Below are 20,334 nucleotides of genomic sequence, written 5' to 3'. Positions count from 1 at the left end.
ATACCAAAGGTGCTGAGAATCATAAGTAAAAGAAGAGTGAGAACAATACTCATTGTTCCAGATTGGCCAAGAAGGACTTGGTATCCGGATCTGCAAGAAATGCTCACAGAGGACTTGTTGCAACAGGGGCCCTGTCTGTTCCAAGACTTACCGCGGCTGCATTTGACGGCATGGCGGTTGAACGCCGGATCCTAGCAGAAAAAGGCATTCCGGATGAGGTTCTTCCTACGCTGATAAAGGCTAGGAAGGACGTGACGGCTAAACATTATCACCGTATATGGCGAAAATATGTTGCTTGGTGTGAGGCCACGAATGCCCCTACGGAGGAATTCCAGCTGGGCCGTTTCCTTCACTTCCTACAGTCGGAAGTGACTTTGGGCCTGAAATTGGGTTCCATTAAGGTCCAGATTTCGGCTCTATCCATTTTCTTTAAAAAAGAACTGGCTTCTCTTCCTGAAGTCCAGACGTTTGTAAAGGGAGTGCTGCATATTCAGCCCCCTTTTGTGCCTCCAGTGGCACCTTGGGATCTTAACGTGGTGTTGAGTTTCCTGAAGTCACACTGGTTTGAGCCACTCAAAACCGTGGAGTTAAAATTTCTCACGTGGAAGGTGGTCATGCTATTAGCCTTGGCTTCAGCTGGGCGTGTGTCAGAATTAGCGGCTTTGTCACATAAAAGCCCCTATCTGGTATTCCATATGGACAGGGCAGAATTGCGGACCCGTCCACAATTTCTGCCAAAAGTGGTGTCATCCTATGAACCAACCTATTGTGGTGCCTGTGGCTACTCGTGACTTGGAGGATTCCGAGTTACTAGATGTGGTCAGGGCTTTGAAGGTTTATGTAGCCAGAACGGCTAGGGTCAGGAAAACAGAATCTTTGTTTATCCTGTATGCTTCCAACAAGCTTGGGGCGCCTGCTTCAAAGCAAACTATTGCTCGCTGGATCTGTAACACGATTCAGCAGGCTCATTCTGCGGCTGAGTTGCCGCTGCCTAGATCAGTTAAGGCCCATTCCACAAGGAAGGTGGGCTCTTCTTGGGCGGCTGCCCGAGGGGTCTCGGCATTACAGCTTTGCCGAGTGGCTACTTGGTCAGGTTCAAACACCTTTGCAAAGTTCTACAAGTTTGATTCCCTGGCTGAGGAGGACCTTGTGTTTGCTCATTCGGTGCTGCAGAGTCATCCGCACTCTCCCGCCCGTTTGGGAGCTTTGGTATAATCCCCATGGTCCTTACGGAGTCCCCAGCATCCACTAGGACGTTAGAGAAAATAAGATTTTACTTACCGGTAAATCTATTTCTCGTAGTCCGTAGTGGATGCTGGGCACCCGTCCCAAGTGCGGACTTCTTCTGCAATACTTATATATAGTTATTGCTTAAATAAGGGTTATGCTGGTTGCATCAGGGTGGATCTGATGCTCTGTTGTTGTTCATACTGTTAACTGGGTAAGTTTATCACGAGTTATACGGTGTGATTGGTGTGACTGGTATGAGTCTTGCCCTGGATTCCAAAATCCTTTCTTTGTACTGTCAGCTCTTCCGGGCACAGTTTCCTTAACTGAGGTCTGGAGGAGGGGCATAGAGGGAGGAGCCAGTGCACACCAGTATCCAAATTCTTTCTTAAAGTGCCCTGTCTCCTGCGGAGCCCGTCTATTCCCCATGGTCCTTACGGAGTCCCCAGCATCCACTACGGACTACGAGTAATAGATTTACCGGTAAGTAAAATCTTATTTTTGTTGAGCAAAAATAGAAGTTAATTTCTGAGTTATAACAAGCCATTTTCAATGAAGAAGTAATGTGTTAAGATCTTACTGTTATCCTTCAGCAATTCAAAATAGGCTTGCCATAAAGCACCACTAGTGACTACTGAAGCCTGGAAGAAGGCCTTATGGACCAATGAATTAAATTGTGAAATCATTGGTTCTTCATGCAGGGTTTGTGTATGCTGTTGAGTCAGCAAAAGTATGGTTGCTCAGTGTGTATTGCTTCCCAGCGTGTAAAAAAATAAGATTTTACTTACCGATAAATCTATTTCTCGTAGTCCGTAGTGGATGCTGGGGACTCCGTCAGGACCATGGGGATTAGCGGCTCCGCAGGAGACAGGGCACATAAATAAAGCTTTAGGATCAGGTGGTGTGCACTGGCTCCTCCCCCTATGACCCTCCTCCAAGCCTCAGTTAGGATACTGTGCCCGGACGAGCGTACACAATAAGGAAGGATTTTGAATCCCGGGTAAGACTCATACCAGCCACACCAATCACACCGTACAACTTGTGATCTGAACCCAGTTAACAGTATGACAATGTAGGAGCCTCTGAACAGACGGCTCACAACAAGAACAACCCGATTTTTTTGTAACAATAACTATGTACAAGTATTGCAGACAATCCGCACTTGGGATGGGCGCCCAGCATCCACTACGGACTACGAGAAATAGATTTATCGGTAAGTAAAATCTTATTTTCTCTAACGTCCTAGTGGATGCTGGGGACTCCGTCAGGACCATGGGGATTATACCAAAGCTCCCAAACGGGCGGGAGAGTGCGGATGACTCTGCAGCACCGAATGAGAGAACTCCAGGTCCTCTTTAGCCAGGGTATCAAATTTGTAGAATTTTACAAACGTGTTCTCCCCCGACCACGTAGCTGCTCGGCAGAGTTGTAATGCCGAGACCCCTCGGGCAGCCGCCCAGGATGAGCCCACCTTCCTTGTGGAATGGGCCTTGACAGATTTAGGCTGTGGCAGGCCTGCCACAGAATGTGCAAGTTGAATTGTGCTACAAATCCAACGAGCAATCGTCTGCTTAGAAGCAGGAGCACCCAGCTTGTTGGGTGCATACAGTATAAACAGCGAGTCAGATTTTCTGACTCCAGCCGTCCTTGAAATATATATTTTCAATGCCCTGACAACGTCCAGCAACTTGGAATCCTCCAAATCGCTAGTAGCCGCAGGCACCACAATAGGCTGGTTCAGGTGAAACGCTGACACCACCTTAGGCAGAAAATGAGGACGCGTCCGCAGTTCTGCCCTGTCCGAATGGAAAATCAGATATGGGCTTTTATACGATAAAGCCGCCAATTCTGACACTCTCCTGGCTGAAGCCAGGGCCAGTAGCATGGTTACTTTCCATGTAAGATATTTCAAATCCGCCGATTTGAGTGGCTCAAACCAATGGGATTTGAGAAAATCCAAAACTACATTAAGGTCCCACGGAGCCACTGGGGGCACAACCGGGGGCTGTATATGTAGTACTCCTTTTACAAAAGTCTGGACTTCAGGAACTGAAGCCAATTCTTTCTGGAAGAAAATCGACAGGGCCGAAATTTGAACCTTAATGGACCCCAACTTTAGGCCCATAGACAATCCTGTTTGTAGGAAATGTAGGAATCGACCCAATTGAAATTCCTCCGTGGGGGCCTTCCTGGCCTCACACCACGCAACATATTTTCTCCAAATGCGGTGATAATGTTGTGCAGTCACCTCCTTCCTGGCTTTAACCAGTGTAGGAATGACCTCTTCTGGAATGCCTTTTTCCCTTAGAATTCGGCGTTCAACCGCCACGCCGTCAAACGCAGCCGCGGTAAGTCTTGGAATAGACACGGTCCCTGCTGAATCAGGTCCCGTCTTAGAGGTAGAGGCCACGGATTTTCCGTGAGCATCTCCTGAAGTTCCGGGTACCAAGTTCTTCTTGGCCAATCCGGAGCCACGAGTATCGTTCTTACTCCCCTTTGCCGTATAATTCTCAGTACTTTGGGTATGAGAGGCAGAGGAGGAAACACATACACTGACTGGAACACCCACGGTGTTACCAGAGCGTCCACAGCTATTGCCTGAGGGTCTCTTGACCTGGCGCAATACCTGTCCAGTTTTTTGTTGAGGCGAGACGCCATCATATCCACCTTTGGTTTTTCCCAACGGTTCACAATCATGTGGAAGACTTCTGGATGAAGTCCCCACTCTCCCGGGTGTAGATCGTGTCTGCTGAGGAAGTCTGCTTCCCAGTTGTCCACTCCCGGAATGAACACTGCTGACAGTGCTATCACATGATCTTCCGCCCAGCGAAGAATCCTTGCAGCTTCTGCCATTGCTCTCCTGCTTCTTGTGCCGCCCTGTCTGTTTACGTGGGCGACTGCCGTGATGTTGTCCGACTGGATCAACACCGGCTGACCCTGAAGCAGGGGTTTTGCCAGGCTTAGAGCATTGTAAATCGCTCTTAGCTCCAGTATATTTATGTGAAGAGACATCTACAGGCTTGACCATACTCCCTGGAAGTTTCTTCCCTGTGTGACCGCTCCCCAGCCTCTCAGACTAGCATCCGTGGTCACCAGGACCCAGTCCTGTATGCCGAATCTGCGGCCTTCTAACAGATGAGCACTCTGCAACCACCACAGAAGAGACACCCTTGTCCGTGGCGATAAGGTTATCCGCTGATGCATCTGCAGATGCGATCCGGACCATTTGTCCAGCAGATCCCACTGAAAAGTTCGTACGTGGAATCTGCCGAATGGGATTGCTTCGTAAGAAGCCACCATCTTTCCCAGGACTCTTGTGCATTGATGCACAGACACTTTTCCTGGTTTTAGGAGGTTCCTGACAAGTTCGGATAACTCCTTGGCTTTCTCCTCCGGAAGAAACACCTTTTTCTGAACCGTGTCCAGAATCATTCCCAGGAACAGCAGACGTGTTGTCGGGGTCAACTGAGATTTTGGAAAATTCAGAATCCACCCGTGTTGTTGCAGCACTACTTGGGTTAGTGCTACTCCGTCCTCCAGCTGTTCTCTGGACCTTGCCCTTATCAGGAGATCGTCCAAGTAAGGGATAATTAATACGCCTCTTCTTCGAAGAAGAATCATCATTTCGGCCATTACCTTGGTAAAGACCCGAGGTGCCGTGGACAATCCAAACGGCAGCGTCTGAAACTGATAATGACAGTTTTGCACCACGAACCTGAGGTACCCTTGATGTGAAGGGCAAATTGGGACATGCAGGTAAGCATCTTTTATGTCCAGGGACACCATAAAGTCCCCTTCTTCCAGATTCGCTATCACTGCTCTGAGTGATTCCATCTTGAACTTGAATTTTTGTATGTACAGGTTCAAAGATTTCAGATTTAGAATAGGTCTTACCGAGCCGTCCGGCTTCGGTACCACAAATAGCGTGGAGTAATACCCCTTTTCCTGTTGTAGGAGGGGTACCTTGACTATCACCTGCTGAGAAAACAGCTTGTGAATGGCTTCCAATACCGTCGCCCTGTCTGAGGGAGACGTTGGCAAAGCAGACTTTAGGAACCGGCGAGGGGGAGACTTCTCGAATTCCAACCTGTAACCCTGAGATACTACCTGCAGGATCCAGGGGTCCACCTGTGAGCAAGCCCACTGCGCGCTGAAATTCTTGAGTCGACCCCCCACCGTTCCTGAGTCCGCTTGTAAAGCCCCAGCGTCATGCTGAGGGCTTTGCAGAACCCGCGGAGGGCTTCTGTTCCTGGGAAGGAGCTGCTTGCTGCCCTCTCTTACCCTTTCCTCTGCCTCGGGGCAGATATGACTGTCCTTTTGCCCGCTTCTTATAGGACCGAAAGGACTGCGGCTGAAAAGACGGTGTCTTTTTCTGTTGGGAGGGGGTCTGAGGTAAAAAGGTGGATTTCCCGGCAGTTGCCGTGGCCACCAAATCCGATAGACCGACGCCAAATAATTCCTCCCCTTTATACGGCAATACTTCCATATGCCGCTTGGAATCCGCATCACCTGACCACTGTCGTGTCCATAAACTTCTTCTGGCAGATATGGACATCGCACTTACTCTCGATGCCAGAGTGCAAATATCCCTCTGAGCATCTCGCATATAAAGAAAAGCATCCTTTAATTGCTCTAAAGTCTGTAAAATACTGTCCCTATCCAGGGTATCAATATTTTCAGTCAGGGAATCCGACCAGACCACCCCAGCACTGCACATCCAGGCTGAGGCGATGGCTGGTCGCAGTATAACACCAGTATGTGTGTATATACTTTTTAGGGTAGTTTCCAGCCTCCTATCAGCTGGATCCTTGAGGGCGGCCGTATCAGGAGACGGTAACGCCACTTGTTTTGATAAGCGTGTGAGCGCCTTATCCACCTTAGGGGGTGTTTCCCAGCGCGCCCTAACCTCTGGCGGGAAAGGGTATAATGCCAATAACTTTTTTGAAATTAGCACTTTTCTATCTGGGTTAACCCACGCTTCATCACATACATCATTCAATTCCTCTGATTCAGGAAAAACTACAGGTAGTTTTTTCACCCCCCACATAATACCCCTTTTTGTGGTACTTGTAGTATCAGAGATATGCAAAGCCTCCTTCATTGCCGTGATCATATAACGTGTGGCCCTACTGGAAAATATGTTTGTTTCTTCACCGTCGACACTAGATTCAGTGTCCGTGTCTGGGTCTGTGTCGACCGACTGAGGTAAAGGGCGTTTTACAGCCCCTGACGGTGTCTGAGACGCCTGGGCAGGTACTAACTGGTTTCCCGGCCGTCTCATGTCGTCAACTGATTTTTGCTGACATTATCACGTAATTCCATAAACAAAGCCATCCATTCCGGTGTCGACTCCCTGGGGGGTGACATCACCATTACCGGCAATTGCTCTGCCTCCACACCAACATCGTCCTCATACATGTCGACACACACGTACCGACACACAGCAGACACACAGGGAATGCTCTATTGAAGACAGGACCCCACTAGCCCTTTGGGGAGACAGAGGGAGAGTTTGCCAGCACACACCCAAGCGCTATAATATATATGGGAACAACCCTATATAAGTGTTGTATCCTTATAGCAGCTTAAATATAGTAATATCGCCAAAAAAAGTGCCCCCCCTCTCTGTTTTACCCTGTTTCTGTAGTGCAGTGCAGGGGAGAGTCCTGGGAGCCTTCCTCACAGCGGAGCTGAGCAGGAAAATGGCGCTGTGTGCTGAGGAGAATAAGCCCCGCCCCCTATTTCGGCGGGCTCTTCTCCGGAGTTTGTGAGATCTGGCAGGGGTTAAATACATCCATATAGCCTCAAGGGCTATATGTGATGTATTTTTTAGCCATAAAAAGGTATTATACATTGCTGCCCATGGCGCCCCCCCAGCGCCCTGCACCCTCCGTGACCGCTGTGTGAAGTGTGCTGACAACAATGGCGCACAGCTGCAGTGCTGTGCGCTACCTCAGGAAGACTGAAAAGTCTTCTGCCGCCTGCTTCTGGACCTCTTCCATCTTCGGCATCTGCAAGGGGGGTCGGCGGCGAGGCTCCGGGACCGGACTCCATGGCTGGGCCTGTGTTCGATCCCTCTGGAGCTAATGGTGTCCAGTAGCCTAAGAAGCCAATCCATCCTGCACGCAGGTGAGTTGACTTCTCTCCCCTAAGTCCCTCGATGCAGTGAGCCTGTTGCCAGCAGGACTCACTGAAAATAAAAAACCTAAAAACTTTTTCTAAGCAGCTCTTTAGGAGAGCCACCTAGATTGCACCCTGCTCGGACGGGCACAAAAACCTAACTGAGGCTTGGAGGAGGGTCATAGGGGGAGGAGCCAGTGCACACCACCTGATCCTAAAGCTTTATTTTTGTGCCCTGTCTCCTGCGGAGCCGCTAATCCCCATGGTCCTGACGGAGTCCCCAGCATCCACTAGGACGTTAGAGAAAACAAGCTTTGGCTTGCACAGAGTAACAGGCACCATAAACCAAAAGGACTACCACAGCATTTTGCAGTGCTGTGCAGCATTTTCTAGTCTATACCTAGTTCATCCTACAGTAAGAGAATGACTCAAAACTTCACTTCCAGGCTTCTGTATGTCAGAATGACATTTTGAGGAAAAGAACAAGACCATCGCCTTCAAATCATAGAAAGGCCAGCAGAGTCTCCAGATTTATAACCCATCAAGCTGGTTTGGGATGAACTAGACAGAAGGGTGAAATCAAAACAACCTACAAGTGCAACACATTTGTGGGAACTTCTGCAAGAGTGCTGGGAAGAACTTCCCAAACAATATTTGCCTTCCATTGTAGAAGGATAGCCCCGAGTGTGCTGGGCATTTATATCTGCAATAGGTGATAACTGTGACAAGTAAAAAATGTAGTTTCAATTTTGTTTAAAAAAAAAATGATTCTAGGATTTCTTTTGTTGGCCCTTATTGTTTGTTTTGTTCTAGGCTCTAATATCAAAGTACATTGGCCCTCATTCCGAGTTGGTCGCTTGTTAGCTACTTTTAGCAGCTGTGCAAAAGCATAGTCGCTGCCCACGGGGGGAGTGTATTTTCGCTTTGCAAGTGTGCGAACGCGTGTGCAGCGGAGCGAGACGAAATAGTTTTTTGCAGTTTCAGAGTAGTTCTGGACTTACTCAGCCCTTGCGATCACTTCTGCCTGTCCGGTCCCGGAATTAACGTCAGACACCCGCCCTGCAAACGCTTGGACACGCCTGCGTTTTTCCAAACACTCCCAGAAAATGGTCAGTTGACACCCATAAACACCTTCTTCCTGTCAATCTCCTTGCAGTCGGCTGTGCGAATGGAATCTTCGCTAAATCCATCGCCCACCACTGATCCTCTATGTACCTGTACGACGTGCCTGCGCATTGCGGTGCATACGCATGCGCAGTTTTGCCGCTTTTTTACCTAATCACTTTGCTGCAAAAATCGGCAGCGAGCGATCAACTCGAAATGACCCCCATTGAGTCATTACACTGCGTTAGTTACAATAAAAACTGGAAATATGGGGTTGGAATAATCATTTGATCAACAGTGTATATTCATTAACACTTTATCTGTTCAAGCGTGTGAAAATTTAAAAGTCACCTATTCAAATTGAATGCAGCCATTTTTGGGGTGAGTCAATATTCATGAACCATGTAACCTATTAATTCAGTGCCTCAACCTTCCATCCAGTACCTCAATGATGTCACTGGGCCCTACTGAATTGATAATCTGCATACTTAGCCTACAAATGGGTACCGCTGCTGTGTGTAGGTGACAAGTTATCTCTAGAAGAAGAGAATGGAAATATTAATTTCTAGGCATAGTTTCATTTCACAATATTGAAATCTGCAGTGATCTTTCTGTCCCATGTCTTATTGACTGTAATACAATTTGAAAATATCACTAAAACAAAACGACAGTATTAGAGGGTATTCAATTAGCTCCGGCATTTTCAGAGCTTTTGAATTTACCCCCCTACGTCTTCAATTGTAGGCCATTTTCGCCAATGCCTTTAGCAAAAAGTGCAGTCTTTTTTCGCCTAGATGAAAAAACGGCACTAATTCAAAATACCTCCCTTAGTAGGAAGTAGCATATGCTAAGCAATATAGAACTTCTGTAGAGAGAAATGGTCTTATCGTATTTCACCGCACACAAAAATGTCTTGCTAGTATTCTCCATTTACACTATAAAGCAGGGAAATCCTAGTTCTTATTTATTGAAAAAATGTGTTCTTAAATAAAAAAAAATATTTGTATTCTTTGTTTTATTTGAATTTAAAGATCTATCAAGTTTTCAAGCTATTCGGTCTTTGCTGGCACCAGAACTTGACATCTACCTAATAAGAATGGTGATTGCTCTGCTTGAAAAGGAGGGTGAGACAGGAAGAAAGTCAATATGCTTGGCCAGTGAATCGGCACAAAGCCCTGCTGTGGGGCCCAGGGTTCCGTCGCAGGAGTGCACACAGCCCAAACACAAGTTGGACAGTTGGATTGAAAAGAAGGTTTGGATTGCCACCCTAACATCACTGATTATCTATTGGACGTTTTATTCTAAGACCAATGGGAATTGGAATCATGTGCTTTAATAACAGGCCCCAATAAATGTCAAAACAAAGAATATCCTGTTTTAGGCAAAATTAGTGTGAACAGCATACACTGCAGGGTAATTGAGGGAGCATTTTTATTAGAACTCTTCCATGTACTGTGCCAAGTAAGTTACAGCCTTTATATACTGTAGCATAATTTCCTGTTGTGCACTTAACCTATCACTGACCATAACAAGCTTATAGTTCAATATTTTAAAACCATCACTTTCCGCCAATCAGATCCTGTTGCTGCAGTACTTGTATGAGGTTTGCTCTGACTTCTCAAACATATGTTCTATGTTATTTTATTTCAGAAGCCATTGGACGAGAGTATGGGTAGTGCCCAGAAGTGTTCACTTCAACCAGAAGTGCCTAAGGCCTCTGTCATAGCCCCTATCAAACTTGCCTCATGGAATCAGCCTGTGGTGGATGAAGACACTGAGGAGCTATTCTCAGATTCACAAATACAGGTAAAACTCTTTTCACTGAAATATTTTTGAGCACACATGGTAATTAATTGACTGCATCAGAGATTGCTATATTATAATACAAAAATATATATATATATATATATATATATATATATATATATATATATATAATTATTTAACTAAAGATCAGACTCCTTAGTGTGAAGTAAGGGGATGGTACAATCACTGACAACAATACAGAGCAAATTAGAACAAGGAAAGAGGGAGTGGGGCCTGGTGTGATACACTATTAAATCTTAACTTGTATTAATATGTTAAACAACCTGAAATGAGCATAGAACTCAGCAAATATTAAAACAAAGACGGAGAGATGTGTTAAATATGGTTTGGTTATTGTTCCTGTGGAACAAAGGTGGTCTCTGTCTTCCCTCATGTTCTGTCCTTGGGGCTTTGGTATAATAAAAATAAATAAATACTGAAGCTTCTATTCATGCTTCTGAGGTATAGAGAGTGAGGAGCTAGACATTTTGGAGGCAAATAGGAAAGTGCCCAATTTCCTGTAATGCGCTATATACCCAGCATATTCCAGTGTCTCCCACTGGACTCAGAGAAATGGATTTAACGTAAGCATAAAAATGAATTTTTTCGTTTTTGTGGCATCATCCTTTAAAACAGCGATAGGGCCACATGTGTGGTTCTCTAATCAATCTCTAACTTAATCTCAGTAATAACATACAAACCTAGAATTTGACAGTAGATAAGAACAACTTGACCCATATAATCTGCCCTAATCACATGTACATGCACATACTTACACACTGGGTTCACTTTTGTGGGAGACCATTTACCTACCAGTATATTTTTGGATTGTGGGAGGAAACTGGAGTACCCGGAGGAAATCCACGCAAGCACGGGGAGAATATACAAACTCCACACAGTTAGGGCAATGGTAGGAATCAAACTTATAGCCTCAGTGCTGTGAGGCAGCAATTCTAACCATTGCACCATCCATGCTGCCAGATTTCTCATTCTTTGGTTAAATGCACTGAGTTAACTTAGCAGCATTTTAATCAAGTGTTACAAGCTATAATAAACAAACATGTCAGAGCAGAGAAGATCTGCATACTGCAAGTGAAGGCTTTGACATGTCCACCTTTTGCTCATCACTGCTTTAAATGATTATTTAACATTTCTGGATATTTTTAGTATGCCAATTATAAGTTAATGACCCAGATGGTCTGTTTTTGCCTAATAATCTGTATACAAATTGGCTATATTTTTAGTGTGTTTAACATTGTGCATCTAACATGTATGTGTTCCATATTTGATAACTTAAAAAATATATTTCTCTAACGTCCTAAGTGGATGCTGGGGACTCCGTAAGGACCATGGGGAATAGCGGCTCCGCAGGAGACTGGGCACCCTAGTAAAGCTTTAGAACTACCTGGTGTGCACTGGCTCCTCCCCCCATGACCCTCCTCCAAGCCTCAGTTAAGATTTTGTGCCCGAACGAGAAGGGTGCACACTAGGTGGCTCTCCTGAGCTGCTTAGTGAAAAGTTTAGTTTTAGGTTTTTTATTTTCAGTGAGACCTGCTGGCAACAGGCTCACTGCATCGAGGGACTAAGGGGAGAAGAAGCGAACTCACCTGCGTGCAGAGTGGATTGGGCTTCTTAGGCTACTGGACATTAGCTCCAGAGGGACGATCACAGGCCCAGCCATGGATGGGTCCCAGAGCCGCGCCGCCGGCCCCCTTACAGAGCCAGAAGACAGAAGAGGTCCGGAAAATCGGCGGCAGAAGACGTCCTGTCTTCAACAAGGTAGCGCACAGCACTGCAGCTGTGCGCCATTGCTCTCAGCACATTTCACACTCCGGTCACTGAGGGTGCAGGGCGCTGGGGGGGGCACCCTGAGACGCAATAAAAACACCTTGGATGGCAAAAACTGCATCACATATAGCTCCTGGGCTATATGGATGCATTTAACCCCTGCCAGAATACATAGAAAAACGGGAGATAAGGCCGCCGATAAGGGGGCAGAGCCTATCTCCTCAGCACACTGGCGCCATTTTCCCTCACAGCTCCGTTGGAGGGAAGCTCCCTGGCTCTCCCCTGCAGTCACTACACTACAGAAAGTGTTAAAAAATAGAGGGGGGGCACTAATTACGCGCAGTATTAAAGATACAGCAGCTATAAGGGGAAAAACACTTATATAAGGTTATCCGTGTATATATATAGCGCTCTGGTGTGTGCTGGCAAACTCTCCCTCTGTCTCCCCAAAGGGCTAGTGGGGTCCTGTCCTCTATCAGAGCATTCCCTGTGTGTGTGCTGTATGTCGGTACGTTTGTGTCGACATGTATGAGGAGAAAAATGATGTGGAGACGGAGCAGATTGCCTGTAATAGTGATGTCACCCCCTAGGGGGTCGACACCTGAGTGGATGAACTGTTGGAAGGAATTACGTGACAGTGTCAGCTCTGTATAAAAGACAGTGGTTGACATGAGACAGCCGGCTACTCAGCTTGTGCCTGTCCAGACGTCTCATAGCCGTCAGGGGCTCTAAAGCGCCCGTTACCTCAGATGGCAGATATAGACGCCGACACGGATACTGACTCCAGTGTCGACGGTGAAGAGACAAATGTGACTTCCAGTAGGGCCACACGTTACATGATGGAGGCAATGAAAAATGTTTTACACATTTCTGATAATACGAGTACCACCAAAAAGGGGTATTATGTTCGGTGAGGAAAAACTACCTGTAGTTTTCCTGAATCTGAGAAATTAAATGAGGTGTGTGTGATGATGCGTGGGTTTCCCCCGATAACAACTGATAATTTCTAAAATGTTATTGGCATTATATCCTTTCCCGCCAGAGGTTAGGTTGCGTTGGGAAACACCCCCTAGGGTGGAGAAAGCGCTCACACGCTTGTAAGGGCTCTACCCTCTCCTGAGATGGCCGCCCTTAAGGATCCTGCTGATAGAAAGCAGGAGGGTATCCTAAAATGTATTTACACACATACTGGTGTTATACTTCGACCAGCAATCGCCTCAGCCTGGATGTGCAGTGCTGGGTTGGCGTGGTCGGATTCCCTGACTGAAAATATTGATACCCTAGATAGGGACAGTATATTTTTGCCTATAGAGCATTTAAAAGATGCATTTCTATATATGCGTGATGCACAGCGGAATATTTGCCGACTGGCATCAAGTCTAAGTGCGTTGTCCATTTCTACCAGTAGAGGGTTATGGACACGACAGTGGTCAGGTGATGCGGTTTTCAAACAGCATTTGGAACATGAGAAGATGCCGTATTATCAGGCGCAGTCTTTTCGTGGACAAGCGGGCAAAAGGTTCCTCATTTCTGCCCCGTGACAGAGGGAGAGGAAAAAGGCTGCAGAAATCAGCCAGTTCCCAGGAACAGAAACCCTCTCCCGCCTCTGCCAAGCCCTCAGTATGACGCTGGGGCTTTACAAGCAGAATCAGGCACGGTGGGGGGCCCGTCTCAATGAATTTCAGCGCGCAATGGGCTCACTCGCAAGTAGACCCCTGGATCCTTCAGGTGATATCTCAGGGGTACAAATTGGAATTCGAGACGTCTCCCCCTCGCCGTTTCCTAAAGTCTGCTTTACCGATGTCTCCTTCTGACAGGGAGACAGTTTTGGAAGCCATTCACAAGCTGTATTCCCAGCAGGTGATAATCAAGGTACCCCTCCTGCAACAGGGAACGGGGTATTATTCCACACTGTTGTGGTACCGAAGCTGGACGGCTCGGTGAGACCGATTCTAAATCTAAAATCTTTGAACACTTACATACAGAGGTTCAAATTCAAGATTGAGTCACTCAGAGCAGTGATTGCGAACCTGGAAGAAGGGGACTACATGATGTCTCGGGACATCGAGGATGCTTACCTTCATGTCCAAATTTACCCTTCTCACCAAGGGTACCTCAGGTTTATGGTACAGAACTGTCACTATCAGTTCAGACGCTGCCGTATGGATGGTCCACGGCACCCCGGGTCTTTACCAAGGTAATGGCCGAAATGATGATATTCCTTCGAAGGAAGGGAATTTTAGTTATCCCTTACTTGGACGATTCCCTGATAAGGGTAAGATCCAGGGAACAGTTGGAGGTCGGTGTAGCACTATCTCAGGTAGTGTTGCGGCAGCACGATTGGATTCTCAATATTCCAAAATCGCAGCTGGTTCCGACGACTCGTCTTCTGTTCCTAGGGATGATCCTGGACACAGTCCAGAAAAAGGTGTTTCTCCCGGAGGAGAAAGCCAGGGAGTTATCCGAGCTAGTCAGGAACCTCCTAAAACCGAGCCAAGTCTCAGTGCATCAATGCACAAGGGTTCTGGGTAAAATGGTGGCTTCCTACGAAGCAATCCCATTCGGCAGATTCCACGCAAGAACTTTCCAGTGGGACCTGCTGGACAAATGGTCCGGGTCGCATCTTCAGATGCATCAGCGGATAACCCTGTCACCAAGAACAAGGGTGTCCCTCCTGTGTTGGTTGCAGAGTGCTCATCTTCTAGAGGGCCGCAGATTCGGCATTCAGGACTGGGTCCTGGTGACCACTGATGCCAGCCTGCGAGGCTGGGGAGCAGTCACACAGGGAAGGAATTTCCAGGGCTTATGGTCAAGCCTGGAGACATCACTTCACATAAATATCCTGAAGCTAAGGGCCATTTACAATGCTCTAAGCTTAGCAAGACCTCTGCTTCAAGGTCAGCCGGTGTTGATCCAGTCGGACAACATCACGGCAGTCACCCACGTAAACAGACAGGGTGGCACAAGAAGCAGGAGGGCAATGGCAGAAGCTGCAAGGATTCTTCGCTGGGCGGAAAATCATGTGATAGCACTGTCAGCAATTCCGGGAGTGGACAACTGGGAAGCAGACTTCCTCAGCAGACACGACCTCCACCCGGGAGAGTGGGGACTTCACCCAGAAGTCTTCCACATGATTATAAACCGTTGGGAAAAACTCGACAGGTATTGCGCCAGGTCAAGGGACCCTCAGGCAATAGCTGTAGACGCTCTGGTAACACCGTGGGTGTACCAGTCAGTGTATGTGTTCCCTCATCTGCCTCTCATACCCAAGGTACTGAGATTGATAAGATGGAGAGGAGTAAGCACTATATTCGTGGCTCCGGATTGGCCAAGAAGGACTTGGTAACCGGAACTTCAAGAGATGCTCACGGAGGAACCGTGGCCTCTACCTCTAAGAAGGGACCTGCTCCAGCAAGGACCCTGTCTGTTCCAAGACTTACCGCGGCTGCGTTTGACGGCATGGCGGTTGAACGCCGGATCCTAGCAGAAAAAGGCATTCCGGATGAAGTCATCCCTATCCTGATCAAAGCCAGGAAGGATGTAACCGCAAAACATTATCACCGCATTTGGCGAAAATATGTTGCGTGGTGCGAGGCCAGTAAGGCCCGACGGAGGAAATTCAACTGGGTCGATTCCTACATTTCCTGCAAACAGGAGTGTCTATGGGCCTGAAATTGGGGTCCATTAAGGTTCAAATTTCGGCCCTGTCAATTTTCTTCCAAAAAGAACTAGCTTCAGTCCCTGAAGTTCAGACGTTGTAAAAGGGGTACTGCATATACAGCCTCCTTTTGTGCCTCCAGTGGCACCTTGAGATCTCAATGTAGTTTTTGGGTTCCAAAAGTCACATTGGTTTGAACCACTTAAATCTGTGGAGTTAAAATATCTCACATGGAAAGTGGTCATGCTGTTGGCCCTGGCCTGGGCCAGGCGCGTGTCAGAATTGGCGGCTTTATCCTGTAAAAGCCCTTATCTGATTTTCCATTCGGACAGGGCGGAATTGAGGACTCGTCCTCAGTTTCTCCCTAAGGTGGTTTCAGCGTTTTCACCTGAACCAACCTATTGTGGTGCCTGCGGCTACTAGGGACTTGGAGGACTCCAAGTTGCTAGACGTTATCAGGGCCCTGAAAATATATGTTTCCAGGACGGCTGGAGTCAGAAAATCTGACTCGCTGTTTATCCTGTATGCACCCAACAAGCTGGGTGCTCCTGCTTCTAAGCAGACTATTGCTCGTTGGATTTGTAGTACAATTCAGCTTGCACATTCTGTGGCAGGCCTGCCACAGCCAAAAATCTGTAAATGCCCACTCCACAAGGAAGATGGGCTCATCTTGGGCGGCTGCCCGAGGGGTCTCGGCTTTACAACTTTGCCGAGCAGCTACTTGGTCAGGAGCAAATACGTTTGTAAAATTCTACAAAATTGATATCCTGGCTGAGGAGGACCTGGAGTTCTCTCATTTGGTGCTGCAGAGTCATCCGCACTCTCCCGCCCGTTTGGGAGCTTTGGTATAATCCCCATGGTCCTTACGGAGTCCCCAGCATCCACTTAGGACGTTAGAGAAAATAAGAATTTACTTACCGATAATTCTATTTCTCGTAGTCCGTAGTGTATGCTGGGCGCCCATCCCAAGTGCGGATTGTCTGCAATACTGGTACATAGTTATTGTTACCAAAAAATCGGGTTATTGCTGTAGTGAGCCATCTATTCTAGAGGCTCCTCTGTTATCATGCTGTTAACTGGGTTTAGATCACGAGTTATACGGTGTGATTGGTGTGGCTGGTATAAGTCTTACCCGGGATTCAAAATCCTTCCTTATTGTGTACGCTCGTCCGGGCACAGTATCCTAACTGAGGCTTGGAGGAGGGGGGAGGAGCCAGTGCACACCAGGTAGTTCTAAAGCTTTACTTTTGTGCCCAGTCTCCTGCGGAGCCGCTATTCCCCATGGTCCTTACGGAGTCCCCAGCATCCACTACGGACTACGAGAAATAGAATTATCGGTAAGTAAATTCTTATTTTTAAATGCCAAAAATTACCTTTTAGGTTATTGACATAGGGCCTAATTCAAAGTTGATTGCAAAACAACATTTTCCTCTTATGGGCAAAACCATGTGCACTGCAGGTGGGGCAGATATAACCTGTGCAGAGAGAGTTAGATTTGGATGGTGGGTGTTCAAAGTGAAATCTTAATTGCAGTGTAAAAATAAAGCAGCCAGTGTTTACCCTGCACAGAAACAATATAACCCACCCACATGGTTTTGCCTATTAGAGGAAAATGTTGTTTTGCAATCAACCTTGAATTAGGCCCATACTGTAGTGTACATGCTTATAAAAATACAGCCACAGTCGCACACAGTAAATAGGCATGGCGCATATCACTTTAATCAGCAAAAGCTGCTTGTGCATCCTAGCCACATAGCAATGCAAATAAAATACATTTTCATCAAAAATAGGCACCCAATGTTAGCAAAGCTGCCAGCTGACTCACGCCATGCATCTCCTGCTGCATGGCGCATTGAGGCAAGATTTATGAGGACACATCTGTATCCAAGCAGAGGCAGAGGTCACAGTGTTAGCGGCTGTGTGAATGCTGTGTGCTGGTGGGTTGGTTGTGCAACAGTGTTTGGCATATCTGTAAGTGACATTGTGTGTGTCATTATGTGTATAAGGGCATTAATAATGTGCGGCATACAGTATGTGTAAGGGACATTATTGTGTCATGTGTATGGGGCATTACTGTGTGGTATTATGTGTATAAATGCATTACTAATGTGTGGAATTATGTGTATAAGGTGCTCTACTGTGTGGTGTAACGTATAGAAAGGGCACTACTGTGTGGTCTAATGTGAATAAAGAGCAATATGATATGATGTAATGCGAATAAGGAGCAATTCAGTGTAATGTGAATAAGGAGCACTAGAGTAAGATTTATAAGAAAAAGTGGTACTACTGTGTGATGTAACGTGAATTAGGGACACTATCGCATGTTATAATGTGAATAAAGTTGCACTATTGTGTGACGTAATTTGAATTGGGGGTACTATTGTGTAGCCATGTCCCTTGCCAGCAAAAACACACCCCTTTTTGGGCTGTGCGCCGAATGTGCGCACGGTTCCTATTTAAAATATAGGGTGTAGGAACACCAAAATATGGACTGCTATGGGTGAGGGGTAATGGTGCTGGGAAAGGGGTGCAGGGTCAGAGGTGGAACTAGCAGTGGTGCTAGGGGGCACCAGCCAAAATCTTGCCTAGGGCATCATATTGGTTAGGTCCGGCTCTGCGTGGGTTACTGGTGGACCATAATGTAGAATTATCATGATGTTCTATTGGAATGTGTTAATATACTAGTGCTCAGGATCCTGAAGGTCAGAATGCCGACGTGTCCCCACGGTAAACACTTGGGTTAGGGTTAAGCACTGGGAGGAGGGTTAGGCTGTGGGGTGTTGATAGGGTTAGGCTGCAGGAGGGGTGGATTAGGGTTAAGCTGTGGAAGGGGTGGATTAGGGTTAGGCTGCTGGAGGGGTGGGTTAGGGTTAAAATACGTGCTGAAATCAGGCAGGATTTTGAATAGCGGGATGCCTTTTTTGGCATTCTGACCGCCTGGATCCTGTGCGCCGGGATATCTGTACCAATCCGTTAGATCTACCTTATGTAGTCTGTCCGTGTGCTATATAATTTGTTTGTTTTGTTTATTATGTTTCAGACCCCAAAAAGGAAATTGCCTGAGTGGTTTGACGTTTCAAAGAGAAATGCTACCTCATCAAATGTCAAAAAATCTAAAACTGGGACGAAAAAGGGCCTTTTTGGGTGAAAATGACCATTCAACAACATAGTGGTCATTGTTGTTTCAGATGATAAGTACAGTACATACCTGCTATCTGTGGAACATGCTGCACACATAAATGGATCGCATACTGCAGTAGGAAACAGAAAAGACAAGTTTAGAGGTTGTGCAGTTTAATGTTCCTGTTCTGTGAACTCAGAAAACGTTAGATTCACAATTATATAGTTACAGACATTGCATCCTGCATTAGCTACTTAAGGGCAGCATAAAAGGATGTAATGTAACATTACACCAGCTAAAAATTGGAAACCTAGAAACCATTTTGCAATCAAAAAGAAAGACTTCCTATCAGAAAAGGAAGTTCTTAGGACAACATTCCTTTTATAGCGTTATTGCATTATGAGAATCACGCTGAATGCTGCCACTAGACCTTATAGGTTGCTCTAGCGCAGTGGTTCTCAAACTCGGTCCTCAGGACCCCACACAGTGCATGTTTTGCAGGTAATTCAGCAGGTGCACAGGTGTATTAATTACTCACTGACACATTTTAAAAGGTCCACAGGTGGAGCTAATTATGTCACTCGTGATTCTGTGAGGAGACCTGCAAAACATGCACTGTGTGGGGTCCTGAGGACCGAGTTTGAGAACCTGTGCTCTAGCGTTTTTGTTGTTGCCGCATGTGTAGACATCAGCACAGTGGGCATGTTGGTATATTGTGAGCCCATGTCTTTTTACACTGGGATCTATTTTCATATACTGCAATTCTATATTTTACAAATGTTATTCTTTGTATATTATGTACGTAGATTCAGAGCACTGTCTTAGGGTATAACTCATCTTCCTAGCATCAACGCGTTGCGTTCTTCTGTGTGTTTACCACATGGTGAGCGCAGCTTGAATGGGATAAGTGTTGGGATCGCTAATCCATATGCTGAAGACTATACTTTTAACAGATGACTATGAAATAGAGATCGAAGAAGAACAGTCATGGTGTCTGTCCATACACGGAGTATAGCAATTACTAGCTTCAAATAGACGTCGACCAAACCAGTATGTACTTCTGTTCAAGCACATTCATGAAGCAATGAATGCAGATCACCAAGTCACAGTGGATGTACATGCATTTAGGCTTAGCACCAAATGAAACTTAGATGAAAAAAATCTGGTTTTCTACCATTGTGATGCAAATGTATATATGTATTTGTTTATTTGTTTTGTTATTATATTTTTGGAATTTTGTAAGAATTGTTAAAATAAATTGTAAAATTATTCCTGCATGTACCAGTGATAAGGACTTATTTTTCAAATAATAAATATTTCTATGTATAAAACAAAAAAGAGTAATAATTATTAGTGATGTGCACCTGAAATTTTTCGGGTTTTGGGTTTGGTTCCGTGGCCGTGTTTTGGGTTCGGACGCGTTTTGGCAAAACCTCACCGAATTTTTTTTGTCGGATTCGGGTGTGTTTTGGATTCGGGTGTTTTTTTTCAAAAAACCCTAAAAAACAGC

The 20,334-nt window shown here is 46.2% G+C and overlaps 1 protein-coding gene across 5 annotated transcripts in view; it reads left to right on the top strand.

Annotated features, from left to right (window-relative positions):
• WRN (WRN RecQ like helicase) overlaps positions 1 to 20,114 on the top strand; it is a 294,980-nt gene extending 274,866 nt beyond the window's left edge. For all 5 annotated transcript variants that reach the window (XM_063920020.1, XM_063920018.1, XM_063920019.1 and 2 more), the window contains exons 33-35: positions 9,483 to 9,703; positions 10,102 to 10,257; positions 18,744 to 20,114. In XM_063920020.1, coding sequence (XP_063776090.1) covers positions 9,483 to 9,703; positions 10,102 to 10,257; positions 18,744 to 18,851 — 485 coding nt within the window. In that variant the 3' untranslated portion in view covers positions 18,852 to 20,114. The remainder of the gene's footprint in view (positions 1 to 9,482; positions 9,704 to 10,101; positions 10,258 to 18,743) is intronic.
• The last annotated feature ends 220 nt before the right edge of the window (positions 20,115 to 20,334 follow it).

The sequence above is a fragment of the Pseudophryne corroboree genome, chromosome 1, assembly GCF_028390025.1.
Source record: "Pseudophryne corroboree isolate aPseCor3 chromosome 1, aPseCor3.hap2, whole genome shotgun sequence".
NCBI classification, from domain to species: domain Eukaryota; kingdom Metazoa; phylum Chordata; class Amphibia; order Anura; family Myobatrachidae; genus Pseudophryne; species Pseudophryne corroboree.
Note: the sequence above shows the minus strand (reverse complement) of the source record. Positions and strands in the feature narration are given on the sequence as shown.